Below are 22,150 nucleotides of genomic sequence, written 5' to 3' on the forward strand. Positions count from 1 at the left end.
ACTATTTAGTTTGGTGAAAATCGAACTCAACCATCATTTATAGGGTGTAATGGTGATATATTCAAACAGTTTTTTTTTTTAAATCGGATAATAATTGTGACCTCTAGAGGTATCACAAGTCATAGGTGTACGGGCTGGATGACTGTTAGGGGGCAGAACCAGAAATGCCCGAAAAAATTTGAGTTTATCGCCTCTTCCACACAGGCTAGGTATTAGTATCCTACGCATCCTGGCTAAAAATCTATTTTTTTAGAAAACGGGAAGCTAGCCTAGTTGGGGGCGTGGCATTTTGGGGCGTGTCTGTAAGGGGTAACCCACCGTACAAACTGTCTGGCAGTGGTCATTCATGACTCCTGTGGTGGTACTGAACAACTCCAAAGCTGTTTTAGGTGGTACAGATTTCAGCTAATCTAGCCTAGCTCTGATCTAAATATTAGATAACTCTTGTCAGGGATACTCCACCACTACAAATGTCTGGCAATTACATAGCTCTGTCAGGGGTACCCCACCACTAGAAATGTCTGTCAGAGTGTTTTTTTAATACCTGAAGATGTACGGTATACTGCTGTACGATTTTCATTTGGTACACTTTTGAGCTAATCTAGCCTAGTTGGGGGTCATGGCATTTAGGGCGTGGAATACCACACCCACCACCAGAAACCCGGCAGACTTACATTCTGATGATACCAGATATACATACATTGATACCATATGGGAGAAAATTGGTACCAGAAACCGGCAGACTTACATTCTGATGATACCAGATATACATACATTGATACCATATGGGAGAAAATTGGTACACTTTTCAGCTAGGTTGACCCCCTGGGCTCCTGGTCTACTATGCCACAAGCTAAAAACACGATATTTCGTACAATCAGAGGCCATAATTTAGGAAGTTACGATCCCATATGAAGAACCCAAATCTGTGGGTTATAAACATGCATTTCAAGTTTCATTAAACTAATAGAAAGGTAGGATTTAGAAAAGAGCATGTGATCTCATTTAGTCCATTCAGATTGAGCCATGTTTTTAAGGTAGTTCATCATCTATTTCACCAATTATGGACGGCTCATATAAGACAGTTTCTTGAAAATATGGATATTTCTTGGAAAATACATGTAAGAAGCAAAGAAAGATATAACCAGAATATTTTATTTTCAATTATTGCACCATTTTATATACTGTAGGATTAACTCATTTTGAGATTAATTAACATAATAATATTATCAACAATAATTAAGGAATGCCATTAGTTTTAAATTTTAATAATTAAAATGAAAGTACCTTATAACAAAAACAAAGAGATGAGTGCAATTAAAATGCTTGGTTATTACAATTATCAATTTCTGCAAAGGGAGTATGGCTATAAGTAGGCTAATTAAAAATGAAATTATGATATGCATGTTGGTTATAGTCTTTGGGAAATATAGAAAATACTGTATGTTATAAACTTAAAAAAATATACATATACATATTTATAGGACCAATTTTTTTCTTTATTTTTCACAATTTATCATAATTTTCACACCTTTACCCTGCTTTGCCATTTCAAAAGCTTCCAAAGTCTGTTCAAGTTTAAATCGATGTGTTACCAATGGTTTGACATTCACCTTTCCAGAAGCAATCATAGCCAAGGCAGTTGGATAACTGAAATTTAAGAAGCTTATTTTGAAAAATTAAGTTTTTCAGTGATTATTAACACAGTTATGTTTCTTCCTTTAAAAATCTTATTGTTGAGAAAAAAGCATTTTAAGAAATGATCATTTAGTAGTTATTTACAGCTATAGACTAGTAAACATTTATATTACATGTGTAGTATAATACCCTCTATGAACTCATGTAAATTAATGAATATACATGTGGTTTGTGCATTTAAGATTTCTTTGTTTAATGGCTTAGTTTTCTATTGTTAATCATTTTACAGAGAAACAAATATTTTTGTCTTTTAATTAGAAACTTAGGGCTTTGTAATAACACCAATTGATAATCTACTAGAAAGGGGAAACCAATAATAATTCAGTTTCTTACTATTCCTATTTAAGAACATTAGAAAACATATTAATTTAAAAAAATAAATGCAATACTGAAAACTTTTTCTAAGGGATCAACTTTATCTGATAAAGTATAGCTATTACTGTTTGATTGTGAGAACTGACATATTCTATTTTCACAACTTCTGTAAATATTTTCCTCAAAGACCAGTTAACAAAGACAGAAAATTTTAAAGAAACCTACCAATTGACATATCTGAATATACCACGAATATCAACTTCTCTTACAGCAGCATTGACTATAGGTAATTCAACATCTGCTGGTCCAAGACCAACTAATACAACACATCCACCAGGAGCAGTTGCCTAAAAATACACAAAACTTGTATGGTATGACTGAATAAAAGGAAATGCTGTTTAAACGCCTACTTTTCTGTACAAACCAAGATAATGAAGACTGGCACATGTCATGCAAAATGCTATAAAGGAAATTACCAAGGTTCTTTTACATGCATGCTAATGTGTACATGGGACGTCGTTGATCGTCCTGTCAGAACAGCCCAATTCTTTAACTTGCCAAGCCTTCTGTTCTGCACCAAAATACTCCTGGTTGGTGAGTCAGTGCAATACTGACTAGTGAAAAATATGAGTGACAATATGCAGTATTTTTTTAGTTGGAGACAGCTACATACCGGTAAATGCAAGTAGCAACAAGCGGTTGCCATGCACGAAACACCCACATTTTGCAAGAGATGGACACAGAACAAGCTAAAAAAGTGATTTTCGTACAATAATGGGCCATACATGTAATTCAGGATGCTACAGTCTAACATGGGTCAATATCAAAAGGAACCAGGATCTTTGGAATATAAACACACATTTTAAGTTTCATCAAAATCGGATAAAAATTGTGACCTCTGGAGGGTCAACAACCTTGGTCTTACATGCTTTAACATTATTTGCGAAAGGGGGAGCGGCCATTTGGATGTGACGTTTCGGTCCGAAATTCAAACTCAACTGTAATTACAGTGCAATGATGATATATATGAACGTATTTTAAAATCAAACCAAGATCTTTGCCGACTTTGGGATATAAACATATGTTTTAAGTTTCATCAAAATCAGATCTCTAGAGGATCCACATCCTTGGTATCAGATGCTTATGGTGTAACAGTGATATATTAGAATTAATGCTTTTTAAAACAAACTAGCAGTTGCCAGGCAAGATACACCCACATTGCAAGAGATGAATAGAGAATAAGCTAAAAACAAAAGCGGTTTTTCATACAATCAGCGGCTATAATCCAGAAAGTTATGGTCTGAAGTGCACAAATATCGAAAGGGACTGAGATCTTTGGGACATAAACATATATTTTAAGTTTCATTAAAACTGAGAATTTTGGAATATAAAGATATGTTTTAAGTTTCATCAAAATTGGATAAAAATTGTGACCTCTAGAGGGTCCATAACCTTTGTATTACATACTTATACGCAATTTGCGTACAAAGAGCGGCCATTTTGTCGGGCAGTTTCATTTCAATTTTCCCGAAATTCCAATTCAACCTTCATTATGGTGAAATGGTGATATATCTAAACGATTTTTAAAATCGGAAAAAAAATTGTGACCTAGAGAATCCACAAGCTTAAAATGCGATTTTTCGACCAATCAGGGGCCACTATCCAGGAAGTTATGTTCGAATATGTGTAATTATCAAAAGGAACCAAGATCTTTATGATAAAAAAAACAAATTTAAAGTTACATCCAAATCGGATAAAAACTGTGGCCTCTAGAGGGTCCACAACCTAGATATACCATATTTTTTACACTATTTGTGTACAAGGGGCGGCCATTATGTCCGTCAGTTTTTGTCTGATTTTCACGAAATTCAAACTCAACCATCATTAGTGTATAACTGTGATATATTCAAACGTTTTTTGTTTAAATCGGTTAAAAATTGTGACCTCTATAGGGACCACGACCTCAAAACGCAATTTTTTGTACAATCAAGGGCCATAATTCAGGAAGTTACAATCCAATATGGGCGAATATCAAAAGGAACCAAGATCTTTGGGTTATAAACATGCATTTCACTTTTCATCAAAATCAGGATCAAAATTGTAACCTCTAGGAGGTCCACAACCTTGATATACTAGATGTTCACACTATTTGTGTACAAGGGAAGTCCATTTTGTCTAACAGTTTTGGTCCGATTTTCACGAAATTCAAACACAACCATCATTAGGGTGCAACGTTGATATACTAAAATGTTCTTTTAAATCGGATAAAAATTGTGACCTCTAGAGGGACCACAAGCTAAAAGCCTATTTTTCATACAATCATGGGTCATATTTCTGGAAGTTACGATCCCATATGCGCGAATATCCAAAGGATCCAAGATCTTTGGGATATAAACATGCATTCCAAGTTTCATCAAAATCGGATGAAAATTGTGACCTCTTCAGGGTCTACAACCTTGATATACCATATTTTACACTATTTGCGTACAAGGGGCAGACATTTTGTCCGGCAGTTTTGGTCCGATTTTCACGAAATTCAAACTCAACCATCATTAGGGTGTAGCGGTGAAATATTAATACGTTTTTTTTTAAAATCGGATAATAATTGTGACCTCTAGAGGGACCACAAGCTAAAAATGTGATTTTTCGTACAATCAGGGTCCATAATCCATGAAATTATGGTCCGATACATGCCAATATCGAAAGAAACCGCGATCTTTGGGAGATAGATCTATATTTTGAGTTTTGTCAAAATCGGATAAAAATTGTGACCTGTAGATTGTCCACAAACAAATTGTGGACGGACAGGGGCGACGACAATTGTGACCTCTAGAGGGTCCATAACTTTCGTATTACATACTTTTACACAATTTGCATACAAAGAGCTGCCATTTTGTTGGGCAGTTTTGTTTCGATTTTCCCATTATGGTGGAATGGTGATATATTTAAACGGTTCTTACAATTGGATAAAAAATTGAGAATCCACAAGCTAAAAAAACACGATTTTTTGTACAATCAAGAGCCATAATCCAGGAAGTTACGGTCTGATATGCGCAAATAGCGAAAGGAACCAAGATTTTGGGGATATAAATATTTTAAGCTTCATCAAAATCTGGTAACAATCGTGACTTCTAAAGGGTCGACCACCTTGGTATGACAAACTTTTACACTATTAGCATACAAGGAGCTGCCATTTTGTCAGGCAGTTTTGGTCACGAAATTGGAACTCAACCATCACTAGGGTGTAACAGTGATTTTTTAAAACTTTTTTTAAGATAGGATAATAGTTGTGACCTCTATTTTTTCATACATATAGGGGCCATCATCCTGGAAGTTACGGTCCGATATGTGCAAATATCAAAAGGAACCACGATCTTTGGATTATAAACATACATTTCAAGTTTCATCAAAATCGGATAGAAATTGTGACTTCTAGAGTGTCAACAACTTTGGTAATACATACTTTTACACTATTTGCATACAAGGAGCGGCCATTTTGTCTGTCAGTTTTGGTCAGATTTTTATGAAATTCGAATTCAACCTTCATTGATGTGTAACGGTGATATATTTAAACGGTTTTTAAAATTGAATACAAATTGTGACTTCTAGCAGGTCCACAAGCTAAAAATGTGATTTTCGATCAATCAGGGGCCATAACCCAGGAAGTTACGTTCGGACTTGCGCAATTATTGAAAGGAACCAAGATCTTTGTGATATAAACATAAAATTAAAGTTTGAAATGAAATGGGGTTTAACGTCCTACTGTTCTGCTCCGAACTGGGCTAATGAAGATGGGCATACGCCATTAAAAGTTTAAAGTTTTATCAAAACCGGATAAAAATTGTGACCTGTAGAATGTCCACAAACAAAATATGAACAGACCTCCGTCCAAATGACATATGAAAATCACATATAGATATAGGCAATCTATTTTATTTTATATTCATTTTTATGGTACTAACTTCTTTAATTTGATCATGCATGCATAACATTTTGAACTTTTTACAAATGCCCGTTCTAAGTGAAATTATGAAAATGGTGAAGCAGTAGATACCTGTATGAATTATCCATTTAATGGCATTTATTCAAAGTGTCATTGTTTCATTATTACACTTGAGAATGGCCTGTGCACATTCAGATTAAAGAAGTTAACATATCTAGGTCAGCTTTCAACTTGTAAATGTCAATCGAAACCCCTATCTGATTAAAACACAGATCCTATTTCGTTTTGTTTTTCATAGTTCAAAATTTTGTTTTATTTGTCTGTACTACACTAGGATCTGGAAGAGTTGTTATATAACAGGCATTCTGGATGCCATGAGGGATTAGCCAATGAAACCATCTGTTACAGCGACTTCTTGGCATGCCATGCATGCAACTGTAAACGCGGATTGATTAAACAATGACTGACGCCATAGGGTCAAAAGCCGCTTGTACGACCCTTGACGCGACCTTCCAATACAACTGGTCAGATCTTCATGTAGTGTAGGCCATCGAAAGTGTAAAAAATGAAAGGAAATATAGATCTGTTTTTTAATCAGATTGGCGAAACCTAAACAATCGCAGTTTAAATTTAACAGTATTAGTAAATAATAATGCAGTCCCCAAAAATTTCAGTCTTTTATTCTTGCTATTACCATTATTAACTTACAAATATAGCTGTTCTGATGCTAGATGGAGCACCACTACATTCTATAGTTATATCTGCTTTATCCCCTAATATAGCCTCTACTTTATTAGCTGTATCTATCGGATCTCTACTTGTTACTAGTACAATATGGTCAGCTCCTAATGATTTAGCAAATTCTAATCTTGATGCATCAATATCTGAAATTTACCATTATGTCTATAAAATACCAGTATATATTAAACACCTTATGTCAATTTTATAAAGTAAAAATAATACAATACCAAGTCTCTTATCTCCCTTTTCTGAATTTCAAAGATACAATATTGCAGTCAATTATTTAAGACAGCATTTCTCACAAACATTACTATTAAATTAAACACAAGAAAATAAATGTCCATAATCAGATACCACATTATATTAAAAATAATTTTTATCTGATTACAAAATTATAGAAAATCAACGCACTTGCCTAATAAGGGCCTTTGGGATCTTTTCAAAGTCTGCACAAGTTCTAATACAAAAATGCATGATTCATCTATATACTTCAATCAATGGAAATCAAAAATATATTCTTCTTTTGAAGTTAGTAATTTGAAATTTACCTGTGACGATCACTTCTGCTGCACCTTTTGCTTTTGCAGTTAAAAGATTCACCAAACCAATTGGCCCTACAATTATAATGAGACATATAATACATTGAATAATACTAAATGATAATTTTAGAATATAATAGTATAATAGATAGATAAACTAAACTTCATGCCATTTCCAGCCCTATAACCTTATTTTAACATTGTGTTTTAAACCTAAATATCGATACCAGTGTAAAAAAAACAAATGTCACAACAATTTGATTAAAACCAAGAAAGGAATTGACTATCATGAAAATTTACTATGCATGGTCATATGTGTACCAATAATGGAAAGGATATTTATGTACCTATATTGAGACGGATATTTTACACTATAGTCTGTCTACTTTATGGTCCTTCCATCTCAAATCAAATTCGGAGTGAGGCGGGGTGGGGTTAGAATGGGGGAAATAAAGTCAGTTTCTCTCTTCACTAAACCCTTTACTTTAATAATACTTTAGTCTTCGGTTTTAATAATCATGTCATTTCTACATATGCAATGCCTATCAAACTATTTACGAACTATAATAATGAATTGTTTAGTTAGCTAAAACATAAATACAAAGTACATGTATAGTAGTATGTTCAAGAACTGTAAAACTCTTTTTAAACGAAATGTTATTCCCTTTAGTCTACAGTTTTTATACGCCAACATTGAAATGTGGTCATATCTTGACTTCAAGTTTATAGTATACACAGTGTTTAAGGTCATGAGTTGCAGAGGGCCACTGATTTTCAACAATTTCCGATAATTACTGCTAGAGTTATGGCCGGTGATCATCTTGTGGATGCTCTAGAGGCTTAAGTTGATATTCGATTGACTTTAAATTTACACACAGTGTTTAAGGCCATGATATGAATAAGTGTATTGATTTTCAGTGATTTCCAATAGTTACTGCCAGAGTTATGGCCCTTGATCTCTTTGAAATATCTTGTGGACACTCTAGAGGCTAAAGTTAATATCCGATTTACTTTAAATTTATACACAGTGTTTAAAGGTCATGAGACGATCTGGAGGATAAAATTAATATAAACTATTTAAGGTCATGAGAAAAACAATGGGTTATTACTTGTAATCAGATTTTCATGTGTTGTAAATGTTCTCATTACTGACAAAACAAACCAGCGGCTGCCAGGCAGGATACACCCACATTTTGCAAAAGATGGATAGAGAACATGCTAAAAACCAATGCGATTTTTTGTACAATCAGGAGCAATAATCCAGAAAGTTATGGTCTGAAATGCGCAAATATCAAAAGGGACTGAGATCTTTCGGATATAAAAATATGTTTTAAGTTTCATCAAAATTGGATAAAAATAGTGACCTCTACTGGGTTCACAACCTTCGAATTCTTCCTTTTACACAATTTGCGTACAAAGAGCAGCCATTTTGTCGGGCAGTTTCATTTCGCTTTTCCCAAAATTCAAATTCAACCTTCATTATGGTGGAATGGTAATATATTTTTTTAAAATCCAAAAAAAAATTGTGACCTCCAAAGAATCCGCAAGCTAAAAAATGCAATTTTTCGAACAATCAGGAAGTTACATTCGGATATGCACGATTATCAAAAGGAGCCAAGATCTAAGTGTGTAACGGCGATATATTCGGTTTTTTAAATCGGATAATAATTGTGACCTCTAGAGAGACCACAAGCTAAAAACTATTTTTCGTACAATCTGGGGCCATAATTAAGGAAGTTACGATCCGATATGCGCGAATATCGAAAAGAACCAAGATCTTTGGGATATAAAGATGCATTTCAAGTTTCATCAAAATCAGATCAAAATTGTGAGCTCTAGAGGGTCCACAACCTTGATATACCAGATGTCTACACTATTTGCGTACGAGGGGCGGCCATTTTGTCCGTCAGTTTTGGTCCGATTTTCACGAAATTCGAACTCAACCAAAATTATGGTGTAATGGTGATATATTTTTTAAATTGGATCATAATTGTGAACTTTTGAGGGACCACAAGCTAAAAACGCAATTTTTCGTACAATCAGGGGCTATAATTCAGAAAGTTACGATCTGATATGCGCGAATAAACATGGATATCATGTTTCATCTAAATCGTGTTTAAATTGTGACCTCTAGAGTGTCCACAAGCTAAAAACGTGATTTTTTGTACAATCAGGGGCCATAAATCCATGAAGTTGTGGTTCGATACATGCCAATATCGAAAGGAACCAAGATCTTTGGGAGATAGACCTATATTTTAAGATTCGTCAAGATAGGTTGCCAGGCAACGAAACATACGCCAACTCAGCTTAGTTGTTCGAGCAGTCAACAAAAGTTGTCGTATCCACAAGATTTTTCAAAGTGACCAAGGGCCATAACTCTGGCAGTAATTATCGGAAACCGCTGAAAATCAATAGGCTTCTTCGTCTCATGACCTCAAACACTGTGTATAAATTAAAAGTCAATCGGACAGACGGACGAACGGGGGCGACGAGTATATACGACCATATTTCAATGTGGGCGTATAATAACCAGAGGCTGCCAGGCAGGATACGCCCACATTTTCGAGAGATGGATAGAGAACAAGCTAACAAGAAAGTGATTTTTCCTACAATCAAGGGCCATAATTCAGGAAATTACAATTCGATATGCGCATATATCGAAAGGAACTGAGATCTTTGTGTTATAAACTTACATTTCAAGTTTCAACAAAATCGGATAAAAATTGTGACCTCTATAGGGTCCACAACCTTGATATACCATATTTTTACGCTATTTGATAACGAACGGCGGCCATTTTGTCTGTCAATTTTGGGGCGATTTTCACAAAATTCAAACTCAACTGTCCTTAGGGTGGAACGGTAATATAATAATACGTTTATTTAAATCGGATAAAAATTATGACCTCTAATGGGTCCACAAGCTAAAAACATGATTTTTCGTACAATCAGGGGCCATAATTCAGGAAGTTACGGTCCGATATGGGCAAATATTAAAAGGAACCGAGATCTTTGGGTTATAAACTTACATTTCAAGTTTCAACAAAATTGGATAAAAATTGTGACCTCTATAGGGTCCACAAGCTAAAAACGTGATTTTTCGTACAAACAGGGGCCATAATCCATGAAGTTTCGTTTCGATCCGATACATGCCAATATCGAAAGCAGCCGAGATCTTTTGGGGATAAACCTATATTTCAAGTTTCGTCGAAATCGGATAAGAATTGTGACCTGTAGAGAGTCCACAAACAATTGTGGACGGACGGACGGACAGGGGCGACGGCATAATACGTCCACATGAACGACTTAGCTGCTGTGGCCGTATGTTTCGTTGCCTGGCAACCTATCTTTGGCTTAATGATGTTTTTTTCTAGTACCTGATAAATTAAATTTTCATTACACTTTGTGTGGAGAAATGTAAGTTCCAAAATTTACCTGCTCCACAAATAAATACTCTAGATCCTAAAGTAACACCTGCTCTTGTACAAGCGTGTACACCGACAGATAATGGTTCCAATAACGCACCTTCTTCATTACTTACATGGTCAGGTAATCTAGAAACAAAATGCAAACTCAACTAGGTAAGCATGATACTCATAATCATTCATTCATATAATTAAACAAGCCAACAGTGAGGCTGAATTCCCCCACCGAAATTCCGAAATAAATAGATGATACACATTAATCAATGCACATTTATCTTTTTCAAAGTATCGAGCAATCAAACTGATTATCAACTATACACTAGGTTTCATCACTCTCTATCTGATAGAATCAAAGTCAAAGAAATTGCTTAGCTTTGCTTAGCTTTAGCGGGAAATGTTAATCATTGAACTCAATCTAGACATTCACCTAATGAACATCTACATCAAGTTTAAACATTCTACCTCAATTATAAGCAGAGTTGTTATGTTCCAAAGTTTTGACCAATCAAATTGCTTATCACTCCTTAGTCTAAGGTAATGATATAATGAATCTATACTCTGGGTTTCATTGATCTCACTTAATTATAACCTAAGGTATCGAGCGCAAAAGCATCAACCAATCAAGGTACCATAAGCAATGTTCATCATCGAACTCCATCAAGGCATTCACCTAATGAATGCCTACACAAGCAGTTTGAATATTCTACCTCAATCAATAAGAGAGTTATCGAGTTCCAAAGTCTCGACCAATAAAATTGCTTATCGCTCTGCTTACCCTCAGCAGAAAGTGCTCATTTATCAAACTTAGTCAAGTTATTGATGTAATGAAACTATACACCAAGTTTGATCACTCTTACTTAATTAGAAGTAAAGTTATCGGGGCCCCAAAGCATCAACCAATCAAATTGCTTATCTCTGCTTACCCTAAGCAGAAAATGCTCATCGTCCAGTTGCATTAAGGCATTGACCTAATAAACACCGTACAGCAAGTTTGAACATTCTATCTCAATTAGAAGGAGAGTTATTGTGTCCCAAAAAGTGTGACGGACGGACAGACAGATTTTAATAGTGGCCTGCTTTTTTCAAAAGGCGGGGGATAATAAAGAAATCTGCAAGTAAATAAATATAACTCCTGCAGAAATCTACAATTAATATTATGTTGTCTTAAAAAGTCAGTGTCTAAAACAGATACCATTTGGTCTCAATGTTTGAAGTAAAATGTATAGAGAATGCAGAAAGAATGAATTAAATACTGTAAATATTATATAAATAATTATGACATACTTGTAGCAGAAGTCAGCATCATGGCAATAGAATCGTGAAAGATTTCCATCGATAGGTGGTGTTGCACAAAAACTCATATCAGGACACAAATTGTATCTTCCTTTTTTACAGAACTTACAACATTTACACGGTACACCAGGTTCAATAGCCACTCGGTCACCTGTAATTGTAATACAAAAATTATATACCAAGATGCAACGAAAATACACCCGTGATATGACTGAAAGTGTTTGGATATTTATCACCACACAAAAATCAACAACAATCCACAGAGGAGATAACACCTTTACAGTAAATGTAAAATCAGGAACCGTCATGAGTTCGAATTAGCCCAAAGTAAGGCGGTCAGCATACAGTATGGCAGAGTGTTGTTGGTGACACCCAACAGTAGCAGCAATACAGGAAACTGAAAGTGTGTGATCCTACAAATGCTTACAGGTAATGTTGTGGTCTTGTCAAGGCATTACCATGCGATGCCATACAGACCATGGCTGATCGCTCATGAACCCAGTCTGCTGCAAACGATGGACCAGTCTCAGGTTGTGCGTGTGATGGCATTTAATTTTTAAACCTTTGGGTGAAGGCTCTGGTACTCATGCCCTCTTGAATTAATGCATGGCACATGTCAACCTTGGCATATCTTTCTCACAAGGTATCGTGATCTGATGTTGTTACACAATTGCAAGTGTATCTCTCAAACGAAATTTATAACAAGCGGTTGCCATGCAAGATACACCCACATTTTGCAAGAGATGGACACAAAACAAGTTAAAAAAGTGATTTTTTGTACAATCTGGGGTCATAATCCAGGAAGATATGATCCGATATGCACGAATATCGAAAAGAACCGAGATCTTTTGGTTATGAACATACATTTCAAGTTTCATCAAAATCGGATAAAAATTGTGACCTCTAGAGAGTCCACAACCTTCGTATTACATACTTTTACACAATTTGCGTACAAAGAGCGGCCATTTTGTTGGGCAGTTTCATTTCAATTTTCACGGAAATGGTGATATATTTAAATGGTTTTTAAAATCAAAAAAAAAATTGTGACCTCTAGAGAATCCGCCAGCTAAAAATGTGATTTTATCGAACAATCTGGGGCCATAATCCAGGAAGTAACGTTTGGATATGCGCGATTATCAAAAGGAACCAAGATATTAGTGTGTAACAGTGATATATTCACACGTTTTTTTTTTAAATCAGATAAAAATTGTGACCTCTAAATTTTGTACAATCAAGGGCCATAATTCAGGAAGTTCCAATCCAATATGCGCAAATATCGACAGTAACCAAGATCTGTGGGTTATAAACATGCATTTCAAGTTTCATCAAAATCAGATGAAAATTGTGACCTCTAGAGTGTCCACAAGCTAAAAACGTGATTTTTCGTACAATCAGGGGCCATAATCCATGAGGTTATGGTCCAATATATGCCAATATTGAAAAGACCTGTGATCTTTGGAAGATAGACCTATATTTTAAGTTTCGTCAAAATCGAATAAAAATTGTGACCTGTAGAGTGTCCACAAACAAATTGTGGACGGACAGGGGCGAAGACAATATACGTCTACATGAAAATGTGGGCATATAAAAAAAACAAATTAAGATATATCCTAGGTATATACGATTGCATGTTAACTTTCGAAGGGATGTAGGAAATTGTCATTATTTACAATTAAAATATGGAACAGCTAAGGACAGTTAAAATCTATAAACAATCAGTTAATAATAAGAAGGTTGTTGCCATAAACTGTTTCAGTGAATACCCATCTTAATTTTTTAATTGAGCAGCTGTTTGATAGAAAGTAACAATAATGTAATAAAAACACACAAAAATACTACTGACCGACTTTTAGGCTTGTTACCCCAGCTCCTAGTTTAGTAACAACAGCAGATGCCTCATGTCCTAATATCATTGGTGCCTTGACAATAAAGTCCCCAATAGCCCCGTGTGTCCAGTAATGAACATCTGAACCACAGATTCCGACATCACGCATACTAAGTTGTACCTCTGGAAATAGAAAGGTATTATATGTTATTCTTTGTACTTGCTATTAACAGTGTTGTCTATATACATCTGATAGCGTCAATCATAATACATGTAGTTTGAAATACAATGTACATGCAGGCCTACATGTACATGTATCTAACCTCTCACAGGCTTCTTCTTGCACGTGACCATGTGTAGTACCATGGGTCTTTCTGTCAGACGTGTAGAGCGAACAGCAATAAAAACTGGTCGCCACATCCTACGTATGACCTATGCATCTTTTCTTACTACATATCTTAGTATCACAGGAGCGAGAAATTGCTACATCTTTTCCCTTCTAGAATCAAGCTGCTGTCTGACCAATGCTCACAAATATGCTAGTTTTGTAGCTTTGGGTTTTAGACCTTTAATTATCTAATTGGTCAAATTTGATGTAAATAATTAAGCCAAATGATGCAATTGTAATTTTCCGATCACATGTTAAACATGATATTCTCAATCCCACGGAACCAGCTAATGTTTACCAAATTATAACTCTTTTTTATATACCAATCTGTCACTCATTCTTGAGTGCATTAGATATGACTTAGCCAAAGATATTAATTAATATAATGTTACTAACTAAAAGAGCAAAAATTCTACAAAAGTCTTACATTTGTGCATGAGTTTGCTTAACGAAAAATTATTTCATAATTGCTACACTTGACTACAAGACAGTGTTAAATTTATGCTATTTCAGGAGGAAAACTGTCCAATGAATCTGCATTTTGAATGATTCCCTGAGTAGTCTAATAGTACGTGTAGGAAAACCACACCATACAACAAAACAGATAATAGGGTACCATATGCCCATGGCAAATAAGTCTAAATATTTCTTCACTGAAAAAACAAGTTAACAACCCTAATGATAAAACTTCAAAGTTAATTTAACAGTTAATTTCCCTCAATGTAGATAAATAGGCACAGACTGATATTTTGAAAGCCCACTCCTTCAAAGTATTGAAATACCATTCCCCCAAAAAAAAAAAAAAAAATGTTGAATATATTAAAGGCAACGATAGAGCTTATGTCCATTTTCAAAAAACAAAATCTATGCAATGATTACTAGAAAGCGAGGATAAATAGGGGCCTACTCACGTCCTGGTCCTGGTTCTTTTACTGTAGCATCTTCCTGGAAGAGACGAGTATGCAAGATATAGTAAATATATTTACAGATAATAAGCATATTATTATTCAGATTTAGACAATAGGACAGTATTATTATTAACAGCAAAGTATAACATATTTCAAAACATTTTTTTCTTACAATGCTACCATGTAATGTTCAAAAGCCTCAATGTAGGGGGTGGCCAAGAATCATTGCGATTCCCAATATTTTTTTTTTTTTAGCTATGAAAAGTCAGTTTCAGTATACACAGCAGCTACATTTATCAGAATGTGTCATTGTTTATCAAATTTGGTTCCTTCAATTGAGACATGCTGATATTTCAAAATCTGTCTTTAAGTAGACTGGATCAATGTTAGTGCTACTTAGGTATTGCAATTTACGATTAGAATCAGAATATATATTTAGGTTGTATTTTAATGTAATAAGCACTTGAATATTCTGTAGACATGTGTTGTGATATAATTTTTCAGTGCAATGTGTAACTTTATATTAAATAGAAGTGTTAAGTATGCAATTTGCAACTCATGATTTGATTTGCATATCAATGCAAAGATTGGGGTATACCATGCTTTTTTGGCTTTTATTTGTCTTTTTATACGCCCACATTTAAGTGTGGGTGTATTATGTCGTCACACATGTCTGTCAACAACTGGCTCGTAAACGCAATAGATGCTAGTGACTTTAAAAGATTTTTTTCAAATTTGGAATTCACTGGGGTCATGAGTGGATAAACCCTATTGATTCTCAGTGCTCTGCGACCTGTCATCCTGGAGTTTGTTAACAAAATAGAGGCTAGATTAGTTAACAGATTATTTTCAAATTTGGTGAAGCATTTGGGTCACAAGATGACGAACCCTATCGATTTACAATACTTTGCAACCTCCAGTTCCGAGTTATCTCCCCTTTGCTGCAAACTTTGTTAACACAAAGGTGTCTAGGGAGGACGAACCCTTTAGATATTCAGCACTTTCCGACGTTCTGTATCTGGATTACCTCCCGGAGCTTTCCATAATTCTGTATGAGTTGCATGTCAATTATGTAAAGATCTTCCCATGATGCCCTAATCACTTAACCTGTGAAAAGGGACACCTGTATAATTTCCTTGACAAACACTTGCAAATAAAAATGGGAGCTAGTCTATAATGTCAGTGAAACAAATCAGCAAATCAACCTACATGTAACTGAATATGAATTTGACCAGAATTCGTCAGTAAACACCCATGTTAAAGTTAGTCCTTAGTATGGTATAGTTTTGTTTCCAATTAAAATGAAACAAAAATAAAACAAAAGTTTTACACTATAAGCTTACCCAAGCATTGTATAACAGTCTATCAAAACTCTTAATTAAAGGAGCTAAGTCGCTATTATTTGGGACCTAGAAATTGACACAGATGGTTCGCAACACATAAATTAATGTAATATGAATGTATATAAACTGATTTACATTCAATCGTTTTTATACGCCCACATTGAAATGTGGTCGTATATTGTCGTCGCCCCCGTCGGTCCGGCGTCCACAATTGCTTGTGGACGCTCTAGAGGCTAAAGTTAATATCTGATTGACTTTAAATTTATACACAGTGTTTAAGGTTCTTGAGACGAAGAAGCTTATTGATTTTCAGCGATTTCCGATAATTACTGCCACAGTTATGGCTCTTGATCACTTTGAAAAATCTTGTGGGCGCTCTAGTGGCCAAAGTTAATATCCAATTGACCTTAAATTTATACACAGTGTTCAAGGTCTTGAGACGAAGAAGCTTATTGATTTTCAGCGATTTCCGATAATTACTGCCAGAGTTATGGCCCTTGATCACTTTGAAAAATCTTGTGGGTGCTCTAGTGGCCAAAGTTAATATCCAATTGACCTTAAATTTATACACAGTGTTTAAGGTCATATGACGAAGAAGCCTATTGATTTGATTTTCAGCGATTTCCGATAATTACTGCCAGAGTTATGGTCCTTGATCACTTCAAAAAATCTTGTGGATGCTCTAGAGGCTAAAGTCAATATGCGATTGACTTTAAATTTATACACAGTGTTTGACGTCATAAGACGAAGATTCCTATTGATTTTCAACGATTTCCGATAATTACTGTCAAAGTTATGGCCCTTGATCACTTTGCAAAATCTTGTGACGCTCTTAAGGCTAAAGTTATCATTCGATTGACTTCAGATTGATACACAGAGTTTAAGATCTTGAGACGAACAAGTATATTGATTTTCAATGAATTTTTATGACTTGAACAGTTAAATCCATGATATTAAAAGCTTTGTATACAAAACGTTTTCTGATAATTACTTTGTGAGTTGTTGCTCTTAATCAGATTTTAGTGTATTATAAATGTTTCATTACCGAAAAAAAAATTAAAATATGCGACAACTCTTGTTGACTGCCCGGACGATTTAGCTGCTGTGGGCGTATGTTTCGTTGTCTGGCAACCTATCTTTGTTTTTACTGTAAATTCTAATCAGTTGGCGAAATACGCCAGAAGTCTCAATCGAACGGCAGTCTCTAGCGTCTGGTTATTTAAGTCTACACCGATAGTATTTATTGCGCATGCTCTCCAGATAAGACTATGACGTCACCGTTTGATATGACTTGTGGAATATGTCTAGCCTCGTTCTTCGAGTCCCTTCTTACAAATGGCGCTGAAACACATTATGGTACACGATTTGTGTACCAATGGTAAAATGTTTTTTTTGTCTTAGATATTGGATATCAGAAGCCCATCTTTTCCCGGTAAGATCACAACATCATTGTAGATTTAAATTGACAAATAATTCGTGTTTTCAATGTCGAAGACTTTGAATGATACTGAGTTAGCGACTTAGCTACTTTAAGAAAACAAAATCAAAATTCCAAAAGTAGATGATCTCCCTGCTTGGATTCAATCAGATTAAAAGATTTAAGTGAAAATCATAGGTGACATTGGCTTGTTTTGACCATATCTTATATACATCATCTGCAGTAGTTGATGCTGAATGTTGACAAATGTTAAATCATCACATTGTTGTAAATACTGAAGGGATTTAACCATTTTAATTATGCATGTAATTGTATGTAGCAGGGGTCTTATATCATATTCTTGTCACAAAGAAAAATCCCATATTATCAACATAATGTAGGCCTATAAATTGTTTTGTAGACGTTTGTCTCTGGTGTGACTTTCATAAGCATGTTGATCTATAAGCTTATGCACAGATATTAAATTTAAAGAAATTTGATGCAACTAATAGAACATGATCCTGCAATGGCCTTGGGCGTTTTTTTTATAACTGTGTTTTGCAAAAGTAGAAAATAACCTACATTATTTACAGTACACAATCTTTCTTTATTTTTATCAGTTTGCATGTGTTTGTTTAGTGTCTTGGTGTCACCTACTCAAGTTTGACCATGACCAACTAACATTGTTTTGACCTTCTCTGTTATTTCATTAAATCAGTGTACTAAAACCATGCTCAATCACTATGAAAAGAGATATATCAATAAGCTATATAATATATAAAGATACCATGTAAAATTTTTGGCAAGCTTAAATTTTGGTAGGCCTATTTGATAACTGATGCAGTGTAATCAGTCTGAATTTGTAAGACCGCCCCACCCCAAACGGCCCTGTCACAAAAATATGGAAGCTATTTACATATCTTGGGCGGTTTGAGGCAGTCTAACTGAACAGCAGTTTCGGTCGTTCAGAGATATAGCCTACTGATATTAATATATATCACTTTCTATATTTTTCTTTAAGGAACTGGAGTAGTAGTAGTCAATATTTACATGTAGACCAAATATGTGCTAAAGGGTTAAGCTTACAATTAATTTACAGAAATATGTTTAAACCAAACTTGAAAATGCACATAAAATAAACAGTATCATCTGTAGTGCACCTCTGAAAGGATATTATAGGAGATCGGCGATCTGGCTAACCTGATTCCCTTTCTTTAGGGTTAGGAATACATGTTCCTAAAGGGGAGTCACATCAATGCCAGGAGATCTTATGCCTTTCTTTGAGCATGTCTAATAACAGTTCAGCCTCTGACAGTGGATGTGAATGCAGCTGCAACAGTCTGATTGGTTGATTTTAATTTAAGTCAACATGATTGGAGTGGGATTTCGATTGCAAAACCATTAGACCACAGCAGTTGCAAAACTCATGGGCTACAAGTACAATAGCGGAACCAGCGGTTGCCAGGCAAGATACACCCACATTTTGCAAGAGATGGATAGAGAACACGCTATAAAACAAAAGCGATTTTTCGTACAATCAGGGTACACAACCTTCGTATTACATACTTTTACACAATTTGTGTACAAAGTGAAAGAGCTGCCATTTTGTCGGGCAGTTTCGTTTTGATTTTCCCGAAATTTGAATTCAACCTGTATTATGGTGTAATGATGATATATTTAGAAGTTTTTTAAAATCTGATAAAAAATTGTAACCTCTAGAGGGTCCACAAGCTAAAAACGTGATTTTTCGTACAAACAGCGGCCATAATCCAGGAAGTTACGGTCCGATATGTGCAAATATCAAAAGATACCACGATTTTTGGATTATAAACACATATTTTAAGTTTCATCAAAATCGGATAGAAATTAAGACTTTTATAGTGTCCACAACCTTGGTATTACATACTTTTACACTATTTGCGTACAAGGAGCAGCCATTTTGTCTGGCAGTTTTGGTCAGATTTTTACAAAATTCTAACTCAACCTTCATTAATGTGTAACGGTGATCTATTTATACTGTCTTTTTAAAATTGAATACAAATTGTGACTTCTAGCAGGGTCACAAGCTAAAAATGCGATTTTTTGAACAATCAGGGGTCATCCAGGAAGTTACATGTACGTTTGGATATGCGCGATTATCAAAACGAACCATGGTCTTTGTGATTTAAACATAAATTTAAAGTTCCATCAAAATCGGATCAAAATTCTGGCCTCTAGAGGTCCACAACTTTGATATACCATTTTTACACTATTAGCGTATGGGGGGGGGCAGCCATTTTGTCCGGCAGTTTTGGTCCGATTTTCACGAAATTCAAACTCACACATCATTAGGGTGTAACGGTGATATATTCAAACATTTTTTTTAAATCAGATAAAAACTGTGATCTCTAGGGGGACCATCTAAAAAAGCTATTTTTCATATAATCAGGGGCCATAATTCGGGAAGTTACGATCCGATATGCACGAATATCGAAAGGAACTAAGATCTTTGGGTTATAAAAATGCATTTCAAGTTTCATCAAAATCGGATGAAAATTGTGACCTCTAGAGTGTCCACAAGCTAAATTTTCAACACATACATGTATCATCACAGTTTGCATGGAAATAAGTAATTATGTTACAAATAGTGAAGAGTGGAGCACAGAAATCTTAATTTTCATGTGATTCTGGTTCGACGTCCATTTTAAAATGAACAGAAATTTCTTCGCATAGCAGTGGGGTTTACTCAAATCATATAATTATGCGGTAGGGTTTCATCTTTATTTCAATGGGAATTGGTTTACGTTAAGCTATGTAAAGTCATATTCCTAAAGCAATGGTCCGAGAAATCCCTCTCTGCCCATTGCTGGATTGGCTTCTGATACTTGAGCTTTTGAGGGAGTGTGTGTATTCTTCCCGTTCAATCAAATCTATCCCAAGTACAGCAATCTGGGCTCTTCCCTAAAACTTTGAACAGTGATTTAAGGTATTAAAAACGGTGAAAGTATTCTTTGTCTCCATACAGTATTGTTTACATTGTATTCGTGTTGATAGCCTCGTTTGTCACGCAATTAGTTTTTCTGCAATATGGTTAATTGGGCATAATAAAATCGTGAGTCTTGACGTAACGTTATGTAAACATGTTTGGTCCAATTTGGAGCTTTGTTTAATATGTAACGATATTGTTACGCAGTTAGCTATTGGTTGTTAATCGGACTATTGACCAGTCATAATTTGGAACAGAAATTTGCATCCATTAAAGCAGTACGTGTTTAGTGGGATTAGCTCTAATCAAACAAAACACTGCGATGAGTATAATGTTACAGTTTGGGGTCAGTGTAATTGGAAATTACGGGAGTTATAGGCCAGTAACTTTTTTGTAGTCAAATGACTACAAAACTTGCTCAAAGGAAGGCCTTAGGGCGGTCCACTAGTGTGGTGGAACCATTTCTACCTGTCTCCTATGCCTGTAAACAGAGAGAGAGAGAGAGAGGGAAAGGGAAAGAGAGAGAGAGAGGGAGAGAGGTCCACTCAACACAAACTATAGGTCATTTTGGGACTAGCATATGGTTCAATTTTATTTCAATAATTAAATTGAACCATATGTTAGTCCCAAAATGACCTAGTTTGTGTTGAGTGGACCTTTAATTAACATTTCTGCAACATCCAACTACAAGGATTATATGCTTAATTGTAGTTGGATGTGGTAGAAATGTTTTAAAAAACAATAATCAATCGTTGTATTGATGAAAAATATTGTCAATTTTGCTTACTGAGGTCCGATCTGATTTGCCTTGGGCTTAATTGCTAAGTTCCACTATATATATAGCACCAGCACCATCTCTTTTCTCGAAACACGGAGGGTTGAGGGATCAGGAGGTTTAACTGAAGATCCGAACATGCTCATAATTTATAGTCATAGTTTATTTGGCTTTAGGAACTGTCAATGTCATCGTTCTTATGCCTGATACAATAATAAAAAAAAGACCCCCCCCCCCCCCCGAAAAAAAACAAAACAAGAAACAAAAAAAAAAACAACATAGATCTACATACCAATCTTAGGTCTCCCTGTTTATACAGAATAGCTGTTAGATTTGTATCCCCCATTGGACAGTCAATAGTTAATTTCCCGTCGTTACAAAACTTGTCAAAAGTAACCCCCTTCTTCTTTCAATCAACCAACTTTCACTGCTTTAGATTTGATCAAAAAGTCTTTTCGACGTACGCCCAAGAATCCAGTATTACAAAATAAATACAACTACTACTAGCGCAAGGTCAAGGACAAAATAACAATCATGGCTGCCCGAGTAATAGGGCGAGCTACAGTGAAGGCAGTACA

At 35.2% G+C, this 22,150-nt stretch overlaps 1 protein-coding gene across 1 annotated transcript; it reads right to left on the reverse strand.

Annotated features, from left to right (window-relative positions):
- Positions 1-1,134: 1,134 nt before the first annotated feature.
- Positions 1,135-22,073, reverse strand: LOC126819610 (sorbitol dehydrogenase). Its single transcript, XM_050547736.2, has 9 exons — positions 21,865-22,073; positions 15,076-15,109; positions 13,795-13,959; positions 11,943-12,102; positions 10,669-10,787; positions 7,246-7,311; positions 6,665-6,840; positions 2,239-2,360; positions 1,135-1,650 (listed from the first exon to the last, which is right to left on the reverse strand). The coding sequence occupies exons 1-9, from the start codon at positions 21,916-21,918 to the stop codon at positions 1,500-1,502; spliced, it is 1,047 nt and encodes a 348-aa protein (XP_050403693.1). The 5' UTR covers positions 21,919-22,073; the 3' UTR covers positions 1,135-1,499.
- Between the last annotated feature and the right edge of the window lie 77 nt (positions 22,074-22,150).

The sequence above is a fragment of the Patella vulgata genome, chromosome 4, assembly GCF_932274485.2.
Source record: "Patella vulgata chromosome 4, xgPatVulg1.2, whole genome shotgun sequence".
NCBI lineage: Eukaryota > Metazoa > Mollusca > Gastropoda > Patellidae > Patella > Patella vulgata.